Genomic DNA, 15,072 nt, shown 5'->3' with positions numbered 1-15,072 from the left:
GGGGCAGGAGACTGAGAGGAATAGGCTGTGGGCCAAGATCAACCTGGAGGTCAACCCTTAGGGGACACACCATGTCCAGGGTCTCAGGGTAGCTGGGAGCAGGGCTCTGGAAGTGTTGTCATAGCCTGACCTGACATGGCCCTCGGGAAATCTACTATGTCCCCTGGGATAGTTTCAAGATCAAGGACAGGGCTCACCTGGAGCTGGATGCCACCTCCGGGGGGAGGGAGCTCATGTGGAGGGAAGTCCCCATCCATGGTGGGTTCCACTGCCAGCATCAGGCAGGTGGAGGCGGCGCTCCGCCACCCTCGGGTGGCGGCTATCGAGGCTGCTCACTCTGTGGTGCTGGCAGCAGTTGTAATGTCATATCCTGTAGTAGGAGAAGAGGCCATCATGAAAGGACTATGTAGGTTCCCCAACTCCTGTCGCTCCTATCTGGGAAAGTGCCAGGGCAGAAGGCACAGGTGTGACTCCTGCCCACTGTGGCCATAAGCACTGGTCCTAGCATGGCTGCTGCCCATTGGGTCAAGCCGCTGTGGAAGCACAGGCTGAGGCTGGCACTGTGACCCAAGAAGGGGGTCAGTTAGGACCTCTGAAGACACTGCAGACAACCAGAGCCTATCAGGAGACCCCCAGAAGTTCCCTCTGAGTCAGAACCTGCAAAGACAGACAGGGTGTCCCTGGCGTTCACCACCCTAAGCCTCAACAGGACAACTATGCCTTGGCCCCAGGTTTGTGACACAGACTGGAGCACATTGATCGAGGTCCACAGGCTCCCCACCAGCCTAGAGCAGAGACCCCTGACCATCCAGGAGGGAGGTGGAACTCAGGCAGGCAGCACACAGGTTAATCACCAGAGGCAGGAAGGGGAGAAGGACGCCGCCCAGCCAGGCCCTAGAGCGGAGCTGGGCCTTCCAGTAATTGCCCACAGCCGAGGCCACAAGCAGCAGGCAACGGCTTGTGTAATCCAGTCAGGGGAAGGGCCTGCCTGGGGATGGTGGCAGAAGGGAGGCAAAGAGGCCCAGCGGGCAGAGGCAAGACTACTGCCAGTAAGGCCAGAAGTCTTGCTCTGTCTCCACTGGTTCCAGCTCTGAAGGCCATCAGCCCGGCAAGCCCAGGCCTGTGAGACTGGTCATAACTGGATGGCAGTCACAGAGGCTCACAGTGGATGGATACTGTGTGATCTGGGGACTGGTTGACCTCATATTTTGGTATGAACTGGGGATGTGGCTCAGTGATGAATGTTTGCCTACAGTTCTGCAAGCCTGTCACCACAGCACTTGGGAAACTGAGGCAGAAAGGTAACAAGTTCAAGGCCAGCCTGGACTAGAGTGTGACTACCTCAAAAAATAAGCATAGGCTACAGGGCCGTGGCTTGGCTATTTGCCAGGCACAGGCGACGCCTTGGGTTTGATCCCCAGAGCCCCATAAAGAAGCTGTAGTGTCCCACACCTGTTGTCCGGGCACTGTGGAGGTAGAGGCATGAGGACTGATTGATAACTGACCAAGGCAGGCCAGCCCTGGCTCCATCTTGGCAGCTGACAGGCCGCAGAGGCTGAGAGGCACAGCCTCAGTCCCAGCCTCCCAACCAAACTCCCTAGGGTAAGTGGGCCAGACCCTCCCTTATCCTGAGAGTCCAGTCCTGTAGTGCTGGCTGCTCTCCTGTCCAGGGGACCGTCCCACCATGTGCTGGGCTGGCAGCCGCTGTCAGAGAGTGGAGAGACGGGTCACCCCAGGACCCTGCAGCAGCAGCTTGGCCCCACTGTGCTGTATGCTTTCCTCCTGCCATGGAGGAAGGCAGGGGTCATGCCTGGTCAGTCAGGAACAGGGGTGAGCTGGGGGTCTGGCTCCCCTGACCAGGCAAAGGACTCACACCTGAACCTGGGGTGGGGCGGGGACAACATGGGCACCTGCCCAGGCAGCCACTGAGCACCATGAATTGTAGAGGAGGTAGCCAGGTGCTCACAGCACAGGCAAGCTAGCAACATGGCAAAGCCCTAGAAATGGTCTGGTGGTTCCTTGAGAGTTAAACAGAGTTGTTACAAGGCCCAGAAATCCTGCTTTTACCCACGGAGCCAGCTATGGTCACACAAACTCTATGTGAAAGCCAGGCTCCTCCGAGAGATGATGCACACATTATGTACTACCCACATAGCCATGAACAACAGGGACACTCAGGGAGAGAACGAGACACAGACCAGTGTGGGACTCCATGACAAGAACATGCAGAACACAGGCTGATAAGAGTGCGCGCACGCATGCGCGTGCGCACACACACACACACACACACACACACACACACACACACACACAAGATATCTGGGTCTAGGCACCCTATCCCCCACACCTACCTTGCTCTCTCTGCAGTCTGTTCCCAGTTATGCTGTTTCCTGCCTTGAACTTACATCACAGGGCACCCAGCCAGACACATACACAACCAGAATAAGCTCAGGTGGGGACCAGCAAGATGGCTCAGTGGGTAAAGACTTTTTATGAATAGTGTCTAGCCTTGAACTCGCAGATCTCCACTTGTATCTGTCTCCAAATGTTGGGATTAAAGGCTGTGCTGTCATGTCCTGCTGAATCATCTGGACCCAAAGAACAGTCTTTTGCACATGTGCATGTAGACACACACACACCAAACACATAAAAGAAAGCAAATTCCTGAACAGGGGCATACACAGCATGTGGGGCGGGCCTGAGGGCACAGAAGTGCCTTCTGTCGGCAGCCTGCTGTGTTTACAGTAGGTGTGTGTCTCATGGCAGCAGTGGCACAAGCTAGACACACTGCTCCCGCACATAGGAGACAGATTCCAAGCAGTGATCTGGTCAGTCTCCAGGAGCACGTGGCTTCCTTCCGCCACCACATTGCACAGAGCCAACGTTATAACCAGTGTTCAGAGGAGCTGAGGATGGCGAAGCCGAAGTCAGAGGAGAACCAACCTGGATGGTACACAGCGGCCCGAACCTCCCATTCTGAGCCTGACTCAGGTCCCTGTACACATAGGGAGGATGTGGGGGGTCCCACCCATGTGCATGCAGCCTCTCCAGCACCTCCAGGATGCTGAAGACACAAGGGCTTCAAGAAGGCCAGACTAGGTCCTGATTCTGTTCTCAGAAACCCGATCAGAGTGCAGTAAATGTGCCTGCAGGCTTCAACACGCAGGAAGCTGAGGCAGGAGGATTCCCCCAAGTTCTTAGACAGACTGAGCTTCAGATGGAGACTCTGCATTAACATAAATAAGACAGACAGACAGAAAATCTGGGACCAGGGCTCAGTGTGAAAAGCCCTGTTTGACATGTGTGACGCTCTGGGTCTGACCACAGTGGCGGTATATACCTGTCATTCTGGCAGTGTGAGCAACAACAGTGCCGAGAGCTGGAGAGGTGTGGGGCACCCCCATCTAACCTCAGTGTCTGAGAGGCAGAGCCAAGTGGATCTCTGTAAGTGCCAGGCCAGCATGGGCTATGTGAGAACAGACAAACCTAAAGCAGGGGGAGCCTGCGGTGTACTGTGCAGTTGCTCTGGCCCCCAGGAGCCTCAGTGCCTCTGGGTGCTGCTTCAGCTGTGAGTGACGGGCTCTGGAGTCACCCACAGAAGTGATGTCCGGGCCTCTGCTGCCTAACAGGGACCAGCCAGACCATCCTGGGGGACATGCAGGAGCAGGACCAGGGCAGAGAGATGGAGAGTGAAGAGCCCTGGCGCTCACCTTTCAGCATGACTGAGACCCACAGGCCTCCTTAGGGTAAGGGTAGCCTCACATCCCCAAATCCAGTGAGTGGATGCGACCTAGCCCAGGCAGCAGAGGCTGTGGGTTTCTCAAGGCTTAGCTCAGATGCAGTATAGTCTTAGGCCATCAGAGCCTAGTTAGGATACAACATGTCTAGTGGGGAGAGCACTACGGTCGCGCTCAGGTCCGAGAGACCCAGCCTTTGGTCACAGAGGTAGAGTCAGGTAGCCTTTTCCTCTGTACAGATATTGGCCTTTTTGGAACCTTTGTGGCAGTTACATGGGGAAGAGCCTTGCTAGAAGCAGTGCCCACTGCCCACACACTTAAGAGGTGTGTCCCTTCCGTTCACAGATGGGAAAGGCCCAGAGGAGATGGCCTGGGCTCCCAGGGTTGGGCAGGCATGGGGTGAAGTCTACAAAACCCATTGATAGTGAGTCACTGGCAAGGAGAACATGAGGGTTCTAGGTGGGGCTCCACCCAAGCCACACCCCCAGCCCCTCACTGAGAACTCTACACTGGGCTCTACTGTCTAGCCACAGCCATAACCTGGTTTTTATTTTCTATTTCTTAGATTTATTTATTTTTTGTATGTGTCTGTACAGACTGTAGCTGTCCTCAGACACCAGAGGAAAGCATCAGATCTCATTACAGATGGTTGTGAGCCACCATGTGGTTGCTGAGATTTGAACTCAGGACCTCTGGAAGAGCAGTCAGTGCTCTTAACCCCTGAGCCATCTCTCCAACCTCATAACCTAGTTTTTAAAACATTTTTGAGAGACTTCTAAGATGGCCCAGCAGGTAAAGCACTAACCACCAACACTGACTGACAACTTGACTTCAATACCTGAGACCCACACGGTGGGAGAAGAGAAGTGACTCCTTTAAGCTGTCTTCCAACACGTGTCTGTCAATCAACTCCCTCACCGGCTGAGCATGTGTGCGCATGCGCACACACACACACAGATGCACAGACACACAGACATACACACACACACACACACACACACACACGTAATCACTACCTTGCCCTGCCTGGCCTTAAACTTGTAATCTTCCTGTTTCAGCCTCCTAAGGTGATGGGAACAAAGATCTGTGCCATCGTCGTCCTTGCTTGCTTTCTCCTCCTCTTCTTTGAAAATATTATCATGAGGCTGGAGAGCTCAATGGTTAGAGCACCAGCTGTTCCTCCAAAGGGCACAGGTTCAGTTCCCGGAGCCCACATGGCAGCTTACAACCATCCCTAGCTCCAGCTCAAGAAGACCTGACATGCTATTCTGACACCTATGGGCACCAAGCACGCACATGCAACATTTTTAAACTAAAAACAAAAAAATCTATAAAAGTGTACTAAACACAGGGGGCAAATTATAAATAATAATACTGGCCACCTTAACCCCAGCACTCGGGAGGGGGAGGCAGGGGGATCTCTGAGTTATCGGCCAGTCTGGTCTACAGAGTGAGTACCAGCACAGCCAGGGCTACACAGAGACCCTGTCTTGAAAAACGAAAGCCAACAAACCCAGGGCAAAGATGGAGAGAGAGCTCGGCGGTTAAGAGCACATGTTCCTCTGGTCAAGGGGACTCAGGACAGATTCCTAGACCCAGGCTGCTCAGCCGTGCCTGTGAGCCCAGCTCAGGGACTTCTGTGCCTCTGGCCTCTATGGTACCTGTGCATACATACAGGAAATGTAAAAACCAAAAACCAAGTAACATAATGGTGGTAATTTTAAGAGCTTTGAGGCTTGTGTGACTGGAAGCCAAGAGCTTTTTCCTAAGCGCTACAAAAACTAAAACCATAGCCGTATCAGTGCACTGGTTTAGCACACAAGCCTTGGCTGCCAAGTCACGGAGAGTGAGCATGCAGAGGGAGCTCACGGGTGTGCACATGGATGTGCACACGTAAGTGGGAGCCAGGCAGGTGTGCAGCCCACAGCAAGGCCCCAGGAGTGGCAGGACCACACTGTGACATACTGTCACCATCCCTCAGGACAGAAAGTGAATCTAACCATCTCCAAAACCAGGCTAACTTGGTGACAGACAAACATGGGCAGACCTATAAGTGCAGAGAGCCACTGGATTCAAGGTTGTGATCTGGAAACAGAAAGTTCCAGAATAAATGGCCTGGTGCTGAGAGCACCTGGCTCTTGGCACTGCTTGTCTCATGGAAAGCAGGGCTCCGTGCAGGCTGGAGGAGTACTGGACTAATCCGCAGAGCGTCCCTGCTCACAGTCAGCACTCAGAGCCTAGAGGGGCAAGAGCCAGCTTCGAGGGCAGACACACATTTTGTGTGTGCACGGCTGAGGGGCAGAGGGCTGTGTATCCCGCACACCATTCATCAAGTACCCACAGGGCAAGTGAGTGGCACAGTACTCAGCCACACCCACAGCAGCCCTGCCTCACACCTAATGCCCCTTGCTGTCCCCTTGGTCCATGCATGAGGGCGGCCGTGAGCCGGCTAGACTCAGTACTGCCTCTCTAGAGCTCAGAGTCTTTACCTTGGCCAAGGACAGCAGCCTGGCAGTCTGTCCCAGCCAGTCCACCCTGACATTTTCCAAATAGACAGGTGAGCCTGGGTGCCAGGAAACCCAGCAACACATCCTCTTTTTGGCCTCTGTGGAGGTCAGCCTGGCTGTGGAAGAGGCTATGTCCCAGAGAATACCCCCACCCCGCCAGGGTAATCAGGCAACACCAAACCCAAATGTCTCCGACACCCACTCTCAGGAGCTCAGGATGTACACTTACTCTCCAAGGTTCAACTGGGCCCTTTCTTCCCCATGCCGTCAGGGACAGTTAACCTGGGTATCCCCAAGGCCTGGGAGCTTCTCGTAAACCCGATTTGACCTTGGGCGGCAATGGCTCTGGAGAGCCTGGGTGAGAAGAGCACGGCCTTCCCTTTTATGATCCTGAGGTCTGGTCTCCCCTCTGGGATTGCTAGAAGCACTGGGGTGGGTGCTGAGGACTGTCTTAACCATCGGTAAAGGCGGGAAGGCAGGGCTGGTGCCAGGGGCTGCAGGATCAGGTGTCTGGCCAGAGCCCCACACGCTTTGTCTCCTCTCCCCATCTCACAGCCAGGAAGCCTAAGGCTTCTGAGGGAGCTTGGGACAGGGGCCCAAGCAGAGACCCCTAAACCCATTCCCCTCTGTCAGGAGGTAGATCTGAGCTAACACGTGAGGTTCGGCCAGTATGGGGGTTCAGCAAAGGCGCAGAATGACAAGCCTGGCACCAAGTGGGGTCTCTGACCCAGAAGCTTGAATGAGAGAGCCACCACACAAGTTGTGCTCTGACCTCTGTGTGCACACTGTGATGTGTGTACTCTGCAAAATCAATGGAGTAACAAGTAAGTAACTGGGTGGTCAGGCCCTCAGCTCACCTGGCCGGGATCCCCAGAGTCAATCTTGACACCTGACACACAGGGGACTCAGGCTGACCTCTCCTTACCTGGCAGGTTGGGGTGGGCACAGGACCAGCCCACGGCCCTCCACTGTTCTGTACCCAGATGAACATGGCTAGGTCTGAAGGAGTCGGAACCGCTACACTGTCAGTGGGAATGGGCAAAGGCAGGCACGAGTCTCATTTGGAGACTTTGAATACACAATAGAGAATCCTGAGATGGTTGGAGTAGCTGATGCCAAGCCCAGTGATTTGCACAGTTTAGGTGACATTCCCAAGTTCAGTCCCAGCCTTGGAGATGACAGCATGAGACTGAGGCACTGGGGTCTCCAGAACTGGGCTCAGGGTCCAGCAGTCTCTACCTCTGTGGTTAAAAATTACCCAGGTTGGAAGTCTCTATGCCCAGGAGAGGCTGTCCTGGCTGACCTTGAGTTCCCAGAGTTCCCTGGAGGCTCCTGAAACACAACACTGGGGGTGCCAACCATAGGCAGAGGCCATGGCCTGCCTAACCCCAGGTCCTTCTGGACATGGGCATAGGGTATCACAAGCAGACCGCTGGGGGGAGCCAAACTGTGTAAGAGAACAAGTGTCCCTGGGGAGAAGCCAGGAGGCAGGGGTCTGGATGTGGGCCGTGCCTCACTTCTAGCTCTGACCCTCAGCTAACACCTCAGCCATTGGTTGGTCTGCAGGCCCCTCACCCAGGATGCCCTCCACCAATCTCACATGATCCCCTGAGAGAAAGTGTGGGAGTCAGTGCTGGTGCACACCTCTAATCCCAGCAACTGAGAAACAGGTGGATCTCTGAGTTCAAGGCCAACCTGGTGTACAGAGTGAGTTTCAGAACAGCCAGGGCTCCACAAACCTCCTCCCATCTTCCAGGGGAAAGTGTAACACCCGAGCTTGGCTCTTGGCCCCTTGGAAAGCCCTCACTCCTGGCTGTACTTGGGTCTGCGGAACAATGGTCACAGGGCCACCACAGCCCTTTTCCAGGATTACTCACACAGGAGGTCACAGAGTGGGACAATTGCCTTCCCGGACCTTTTGAGAGACAGGGATAGGCAGGAGGGAACATTAGAAGACAAGATTGCCAGAGGCAGGGAGGATTCTGGAGTGACGTCTTAACTGCCCACCCTCTCTTGCAAAACTTTCTGGTCTGGCCGGCCGGCCGCCTAGTCCAGAGGGCCGCGTGCTGGGATGGAGTGGCAGCTTGTATGCTCAGGGGTGGGGGTGGGTGATCAGGCTGGAGACCCCATATCCTTTGACAGAGCTGGCCATAAGGATGGCCCTGCTGGGAGCAGCCTAAAATGTCCCAGGCCTGCTGGGCAGTGTTTGCCATCCCCTCAGCTGGTCATGGCCCTTCTCTCAGGGGAGACTGGGCACAGTGTGGTGGATTCAAGGGCACTAATCTGATCCACTGACAAGGGATGGGGGGAGACTGAGCCAGTCACCGCGAGGCTCGAGGAATACCCAGTTGGGAACAGAGATTAGGGGAGACTACCAGTTGTGTCTATGACTCGACCCAAGGAGAGCAAGCAGAACTTGAGGCCAGTGAGGGCTGAGGCACAGGAGACACAGACAATGAGGCAGAGTTGTATGGAACCCTCACCCTCACAGAGCCAGGGTGGGACACAGGCCAAGCTGCTGTGTGTTCTGTCATTTGGGACAGTCTCCGTCGGCTACTGCAGGCTGGCCTTGAACTCACCCTCCTGCCTTAGCTTCCAACTCCTGGGGCAGTGGTGTCTGTTGCAGTCAGTGTCCCATGAAGCTGTCACCACCGGAAGCAAAACCTCATCTGAGGAGGAAGTTGTAGACACCAGTTTCACGGGTGCCATCAGGGCTGGGACAACTGGAGGCCTCACAGTCCCTCCCCACTGAGGTATCAACTGGCTTCCAGAGCCCATGAGCTCACACACCCTCTCCAGGCCACAGAGAGAGGAGCAGCCTAAGGGAGCAAGGCACACAGGCCATGTCAATTCCAAAGGACCTGGAAGGAAGCGAGGCTCAGGCAGACAGGATGGCCCCAGTGCCCAGCTTTGGGGTACACAGTCATCCACAACGCCTAGCTTCTTTTCTACAACAAAGATATTTTCAGGTAATTTTCTTTTAAAGTAACAACTAATTACATGGAGAGATCTTCTGAAGACAGTCTTTACTTACACCCCAGTCTTTCAGTAGTCCACTCCTTGACTACAAATGATCCAAAAATCCAGAAGCTAGTCATAGGCAAAGTCTGTCAGTACTGAAGGCACACCCAGAGGAGCCTCTGTGTGCAGACGGCATCCGAAGAGCTGCCTTCTGTAGTAGCACGAGGGGGAGGGGAGTAAGGGGGTGAGGAGTGCGGAGGGGGCGAGGAGGTGAGGGTGCATATCACCTAGCTTTATAGATGCCTGTCCCATAAACACTGCAGAGCCTCCTCAGGCGGGGTCTCCGCAGCCCCAGCTCCAGCCCTGGGAAGTTCCAGCTTAGGTCTTAAGCTTAGGCCTGCTCTTTGCAAGACTTTCAGTACTGAGCTATGATGTCTGCTTCCCAAGTCATCCTGTTAAGCCACTTTCTACCTGAGCCTGGCTCTCTTCCTGTTCCTTTGGCACTGATAGAGCCTGGTGTGTCTGTGGTCCACAGAGAGCCTGCTGCCATCCCACCACAGTTCAGTGCCTCTAAGAGAACTCAGGTGGTGGCTGGGCTAGTGATCTGGGCTAGTGATTGTGGTGGCCCCCACTGCCCTTAGGATCCTTTGGTCCAGTCTCAACGCCAACACAGGACCGTCATCCCGGCATGAGGGTTAGCCAATGCTGAGAGGACGTGGAGTCTAACTAGCTGTAGCCTGGGGTTAGGCTGTGGGCACAGGAGCAGAGTGTGTCTATGTGAGTGAGGGTCCATGCTCCATGCTAGGACAAGTAAGGGTGGTTGACACTGCCGCCCACATCTGCCTGCAAGTGAGAGAGAGGCCTCTGCCTGAGAAGGCCTCAAGGACACCATGGCCACTCAGACATACCCAGAATTCACTCTGTAGCAGAACTGCAGAGGGCTGGGATGACAGGTGTGAGCGACCACACAGAGTTTATATGGTGGCAGAGGTGGGACCTGGAGCTTTCTGCACGCATCTGTCCCTGGAGCTACAGTCCCTCACTCATCCAGGACTCTTACCCAAACCTCAGACAGACAGGACAGCCAGCATGCCCACAGGGCCAGCTATTCTAATGGCTCTCTAGACCACACCTGAGATCCTAACACTACACAGGCCAGGGACGGACTCTTGAATGACCAGCGGGGCTCCAAGGACACAGTGTCAGATGTTGGAGTGCCCGTAGTCCCACAGCCTCTCTGGGGCTCTTTCCCCGGCCCCGCCCTTGGGGGGGGTCGAGAGGAAGCAGATGGGCGGGGCACACTGAAGAGGCCCAGGCATGGCAGGAGGGGGCAGGAGAAAGGAATGTGGCTCTCGGTATCCAGACAGGCTGGTTTTTCAGGAGAAGCCTTGGACTGGAGTTTGGGGGTGGCAGCCCCTAACTATCTAAAGTGAGTGAAACTGGACATCACACTCAATCCCCAGTGCTGGGTGCTACCAGGTCCCCACAAAGCCAGAGTAGAAATGTCAACTCAGAGACACCCCTAATGGCATCCCTGAGTCTCCAACCTCTACCTGGTGCTCAGAAGGCCAAGCTTCAGAACTTAAAAGGCCATCTCCCTGGGCTCCAGGATGCCTGTGCCCAGAAGATACCAACAGGTTTCCTCAGCTGGCCTCTAGCCAGGCTTGGACATGAACACCCCTGGCCGGGACACTGGGGCTCAGATACTGCAATTCATTGTGCTTGGGATTCACAGAGCCCTCACTGGCCCAACCCAGGACACTCTGGCTGCTCTTAACCATTTGTAACACTACCTGGGCCCTCTACCTGCCAGGCAAATGAGACCCCACAGTATCCACTCCCCAGGACCCAGAGCCAAAACTGCACCCACCCTATAGAGAATTCTGGAAATTTTTTTTAAAAAACACAGAAATATTAAAAGAATGTGTTTTTGTTTTAATCTCAGGTATGGGATGTGGGGCTGCTTTGGATGTCCACAGCAGCTGACTGTGATTTGCCTCGTGCTCTAGCAGAGGCCTGGTTTGCCAGACACCAACAGTTTCTGGGAGTGTGTGATCCTTGGAATCCTGGGAACTTTTCAGAGGGTATATACATGCGGGGCCCAGAGAGGCAGGGTTGGTAGTTGGTAGTCGATCATGGGGGTTGTTAGTAGTCATGCTTGAAGAAGAAATTAGATTCAGGGATCCCCCCCCCCACTCCTTCTTTCTCTCCTAATAATAGGAAGTAAAATGGGGTGGGGGAGATAAAGGATGGGAAGAGGAGCAAAGACCAGAAATAAGGCCCCTTTCCCCATGCTGCAGACAGAGGCAGGGATAAGGGGACCACGCTGCCCTTGGTTTACCTGATGTGCAGAAGGCCTTCCTGGGCTACAGAATGGTTGGAGAGCCTTTGGGGTAGGTGGCTGCTGTTCTGTGTGGCAGAGACTTTCTCTCTGACCTATTGGCACTCCTGGTACAGTCACCCCACCCTTGTCATGATGAGTCACCACCATAAAGAACTAGATCTGCTGACCTCCCGGGACCCTCATCCTGTCCGGCCTGTACCTGCAGCCTTTGACCCTCCATGGGTGGGGGTTTCCGGAAAAGGCAAGTGAGCAGCTCTCCTCCAAGCTCTGCACTGTCACTTTCCAGCTGGGGCGGGACCTTGCCCCATCCCAGCCACTGCCCCTTTCAGTTTCACTCTGTACTGGATTTCCAGCAGCCCAGATGGGCAGTCTGATGAGAGACCTTTCCGTCTGCTTACCACAGACCAGCAGCACATGGATGTGGGTGGTGCAAGTGTGGAGGCAGCAACCTACGAGTGCTCACTGGGGACAGGGCAACAGGGCTGAGGGACAAGAGATGGGGTGAAGGCAGGCCAGACCAGACAGAAGCAGATCTGAAGCCACCTAGGAGTGCTATATCTGACCCCTATCCATCTCCTCTGTGTGGACACAGTGGCCAAGCCAATGTCCTCCCCAGCACATACGGCAACATCTCTGCACTAACCCAGGCTGGTGGGCTGTTCTCCAGAGACCAGAGGGACTGTCTTGGTCCCTTTGACCACACAGCGTCCACTACTGGGAGCAAGAGGGCAAGACAACAGCTGATACCGGGACTACCTCTAATCACTGTGGCACACAGCCCCTTCACTGCTGCCAGCACATAGTCCCCACCACAGCATCTGTGTCTGATGTCTGGAAGCTGCCCTCCGAAGACAGAGTGGGCTGTGGCCATATGGACCACTGTGCCTGCCCTCATCCAGGGCGCTCAGGACAAGGTTCCCAGCCATTCTCCAGTGTCCCTGATGTGAGTTGGCTAGGGGCCAGACCTATGGCCCATTCCCAACCTTGCAGTCATACCCATGGGCTTTGGAGGTGCACAGCCCGCCTTGCTTTGGAAAACAGTGCCCATGTGTCAAGTTCATTTACAGTTTCCAATGCACTAAGCCATTCAAACATTACCTCTATGAGCTCCAGAACATGTCACCCTGCTTCCCAAAGGAAGGCCTGTCCACACAGCAGTCACCTCATCCTAACCTCCCTGCCCCAGACCCTACAAACCCTCCTCCTGACTCTGGATCCTCCTGTTCTGGAACCTTCCCACCACAGAGAATGCATGGCCTTCTGTGTCTGGATCTCTGAATACGATGTCCTTGAGGTCTCTCCACACTGTCCTAAGCACGAGATGCCCACAAGCACAAAGGTGAAAGTCTCAGCTAGAGTCCTAGCTTTGCAGTCCCCTAAACCACAGCCAAAAGAGTTGCCCACCTCTCCCAGGGAGGAAGCAGGGCAACCAGAGAGGTAGCAGTCACTGTCAACAATGGTCCCAAAGGAAGTCAGCTCCTCACCCCAAGCCCTTACAGGCTGCAGACTTGGCACTCCAGGGGTGAGAGTGGGGGTAGCTCCAGCTGGGAGTGTACAGGAGACAGGCCAGGATAAACTGGTGACCTTGTCCTCAGGCTGTACCCTATGCTGCACTCCCACCTTGTAACCATCAGGCCCTTAGTTATGGAAGCAATGATTAGAGCTATAGACTGTGCACAATTCGCAGCATAAACATGTGAACCTAGGATGTGAGTGAGGACACTTGCATGCAAATACACACATGCACACAGCAGACCTGACTGCTCCCACAATTAGTGGACGGCACATACCGACACAGGGCATTGTCAGCAGTGTGAGCTGTGGACCGTCACCTGCACTCAGACCTCCCCACTCATAATTCAGATTATGTCACACACAGTCCTAGCAGGGAAGCGGTCAATCCTCCCCGTGGAGGTCTGGGGAGGCAACAGGACAGTCAACTCTTTAATCTGCTTCTGGGTCAGTGTTCCTGCTGGCCCAGCTCAAGAAGCCCTGGTGTGTAAGGTCAGGCCTGCACAGGAAGGCATGTGAGCTCTCAGTGCCTCAGTTCCCTCTTATGTACCTGCACCCACTTCCACCCTCGGAAGGAAACCGCTCACACTACAGAGCCCTGAGAAGCTGCCACTGGTGGGGCCAAGTTGCCCACTCCAGTGTGTATCCCAGTTTCTCCTTAAAGGTGGGAGCAGAGCAGAGGTCCGTCAGGGTCAACTGAAGGCCACAGAGGTGTCTCTCTATTGCCATCATACCCAAGACTGGGCTGGCAGGTCCCTGCCTTAATCCTTCCCAACTGAACAGAGCCTTGGCAACTGGCCTCCAGGAGCCAGCTCCTCGGAAGTGCAGAGCTGGGCCCAAGGGCTCTGGAGAAAGGATAGGAGGCAGGGTTCAGCCAGCCAGGCCTCCCAGACACAGATTCCAGCCACTGATTGCTATTGACTTGGGTCCCTAGCACAGCCGATGCCAGGTAAAAAAGCTGGTGCAGACCCCTGCACCAGCCCTGGATCTGTGGTATCTTTGCAGCCACCAGGTTATGCCCCTCGTTCCTTCAAATGTCTCCAGTCCCACACAGCAGAGCTCTATGCCAAGCCCAACCCAATTGTGCCAGGTTCCAGGCAACGCCTCGTCTAACAGGGGTTCACGGGGGTCCCAGCTCAGCCGAAGGCCCTCGCCACATTGGAAAACTCACCACTCGCCAAGCTGCCAGCAATCATGCCACCCCCATGGCCAGGCACCCCGTCGCTCCCCACTCACAGGTGCAGTGGCTGGCACTAGACGGCCAAGGCAGGAAGGCCGCTCCCGAGCAGGCGGGACTCAGAGGCATTCCGGGAAGCAGAGCCGGGGGATGTCCCAGCCACTTGACACACTCAGGCCTTTTTTTTTTTTTTTCAAACTTTTCAGAGTTTTAATCATGACATCTGAGGAGACATCCTGAGATCCCTACCTCACTACCAGGCTTGTTCCGATGTGTCCCTCCAGTGCATCTCTAGTACTTGGGGTGGTGGCACCCACTGTCCCTCACTGAGCTCCCTGGCACCTTGGTTTCAGAGTCACTCTTTGCATATTCCCCCAACCTAAACCAGGAGAGCAGACATGAGGGACGTTCCTGAGACCAGTGGTGGGGCCAGGCCTGGGCATCCACCCAGGAAACCCAATTAGGAAACTCTTCCTGGATAGTCAGGATCCTGAGAACCCCCAACGCTGAGGCTGCCAAGTGGGGTAGGAAGGGACAAAAATCCCTCAGGGGTGCCAGGGTTAAAGACCACCAGAAAAAGAAAAGGATCAAAAAGAATACTGAACAGAAGTTGATAGAAAAAGACAGAAAAGAAAGGTTAGAGGTCATGACTGAGCCTGGGGTTAAGGGATCATGGTACAAGATGGGGTTTGGGGGTTCCCTCCCAGGACCAGGGTCAAGGACAGGAGTCATGGGAAGGCAGTGCTCAAGGTTCCAGGGAGCAACCAGAGTCTCAGGAGAAGGAAGGATCTGGATCACAAGGAAAACGGGGTCCCCGGGGTGAGGTTAAGTTTC

The 15,072-nt window shown here is 54.8% G+C and overlaps 1 protein-coding gene across 3 annotated transcripts in view; it reads right to left on the bottom strand.

The window, feature by feature from the left end:
* Nucleotides 1-15,072, bottom strand: part of Sbno2 (strawberry notch homolog 2) — a 43,814-nt gene that overhangs the window by 27,926 nt on the left and 816 nt on the right. For 2 of the 3 annotated variants that reach the window (NM_001108068.1, NM_001439573.1), the window contains 1 exon segment: nucleotides 198-370. The exons of the other annotated variant lie outside the window; for it this stretch is intronic. Coding sequence is in view for 1 of the 2 variants with exons in the window: in NM_001439573.1 (NP_001426502.1) it covers nucleotides 198-278 (81 nt within the window). In the remaining variant the exon portion in view is untranslated. 3 annotated transcript variants of the gene reach the window in all.

This window comes from Rattus norvegicus, chromosome 7, assembly GCF_021556685.1.
Source record: "Rattus norvegicus strain SHRSP/BbbUtx chromosome 7, alternate assembly SHRSP_T2T, whole genome shotgun sequence".
NCBI classification, from domain to species: domain Eukaryota; kingdom Metazoa; phylum Chordata; class Mammalia; order Rodentia; family Muridae; genus Rattus; species Rattus norvegicus.
This window is presented reverse-complemented; position numbering and strand designations above follow the sequence as displayed.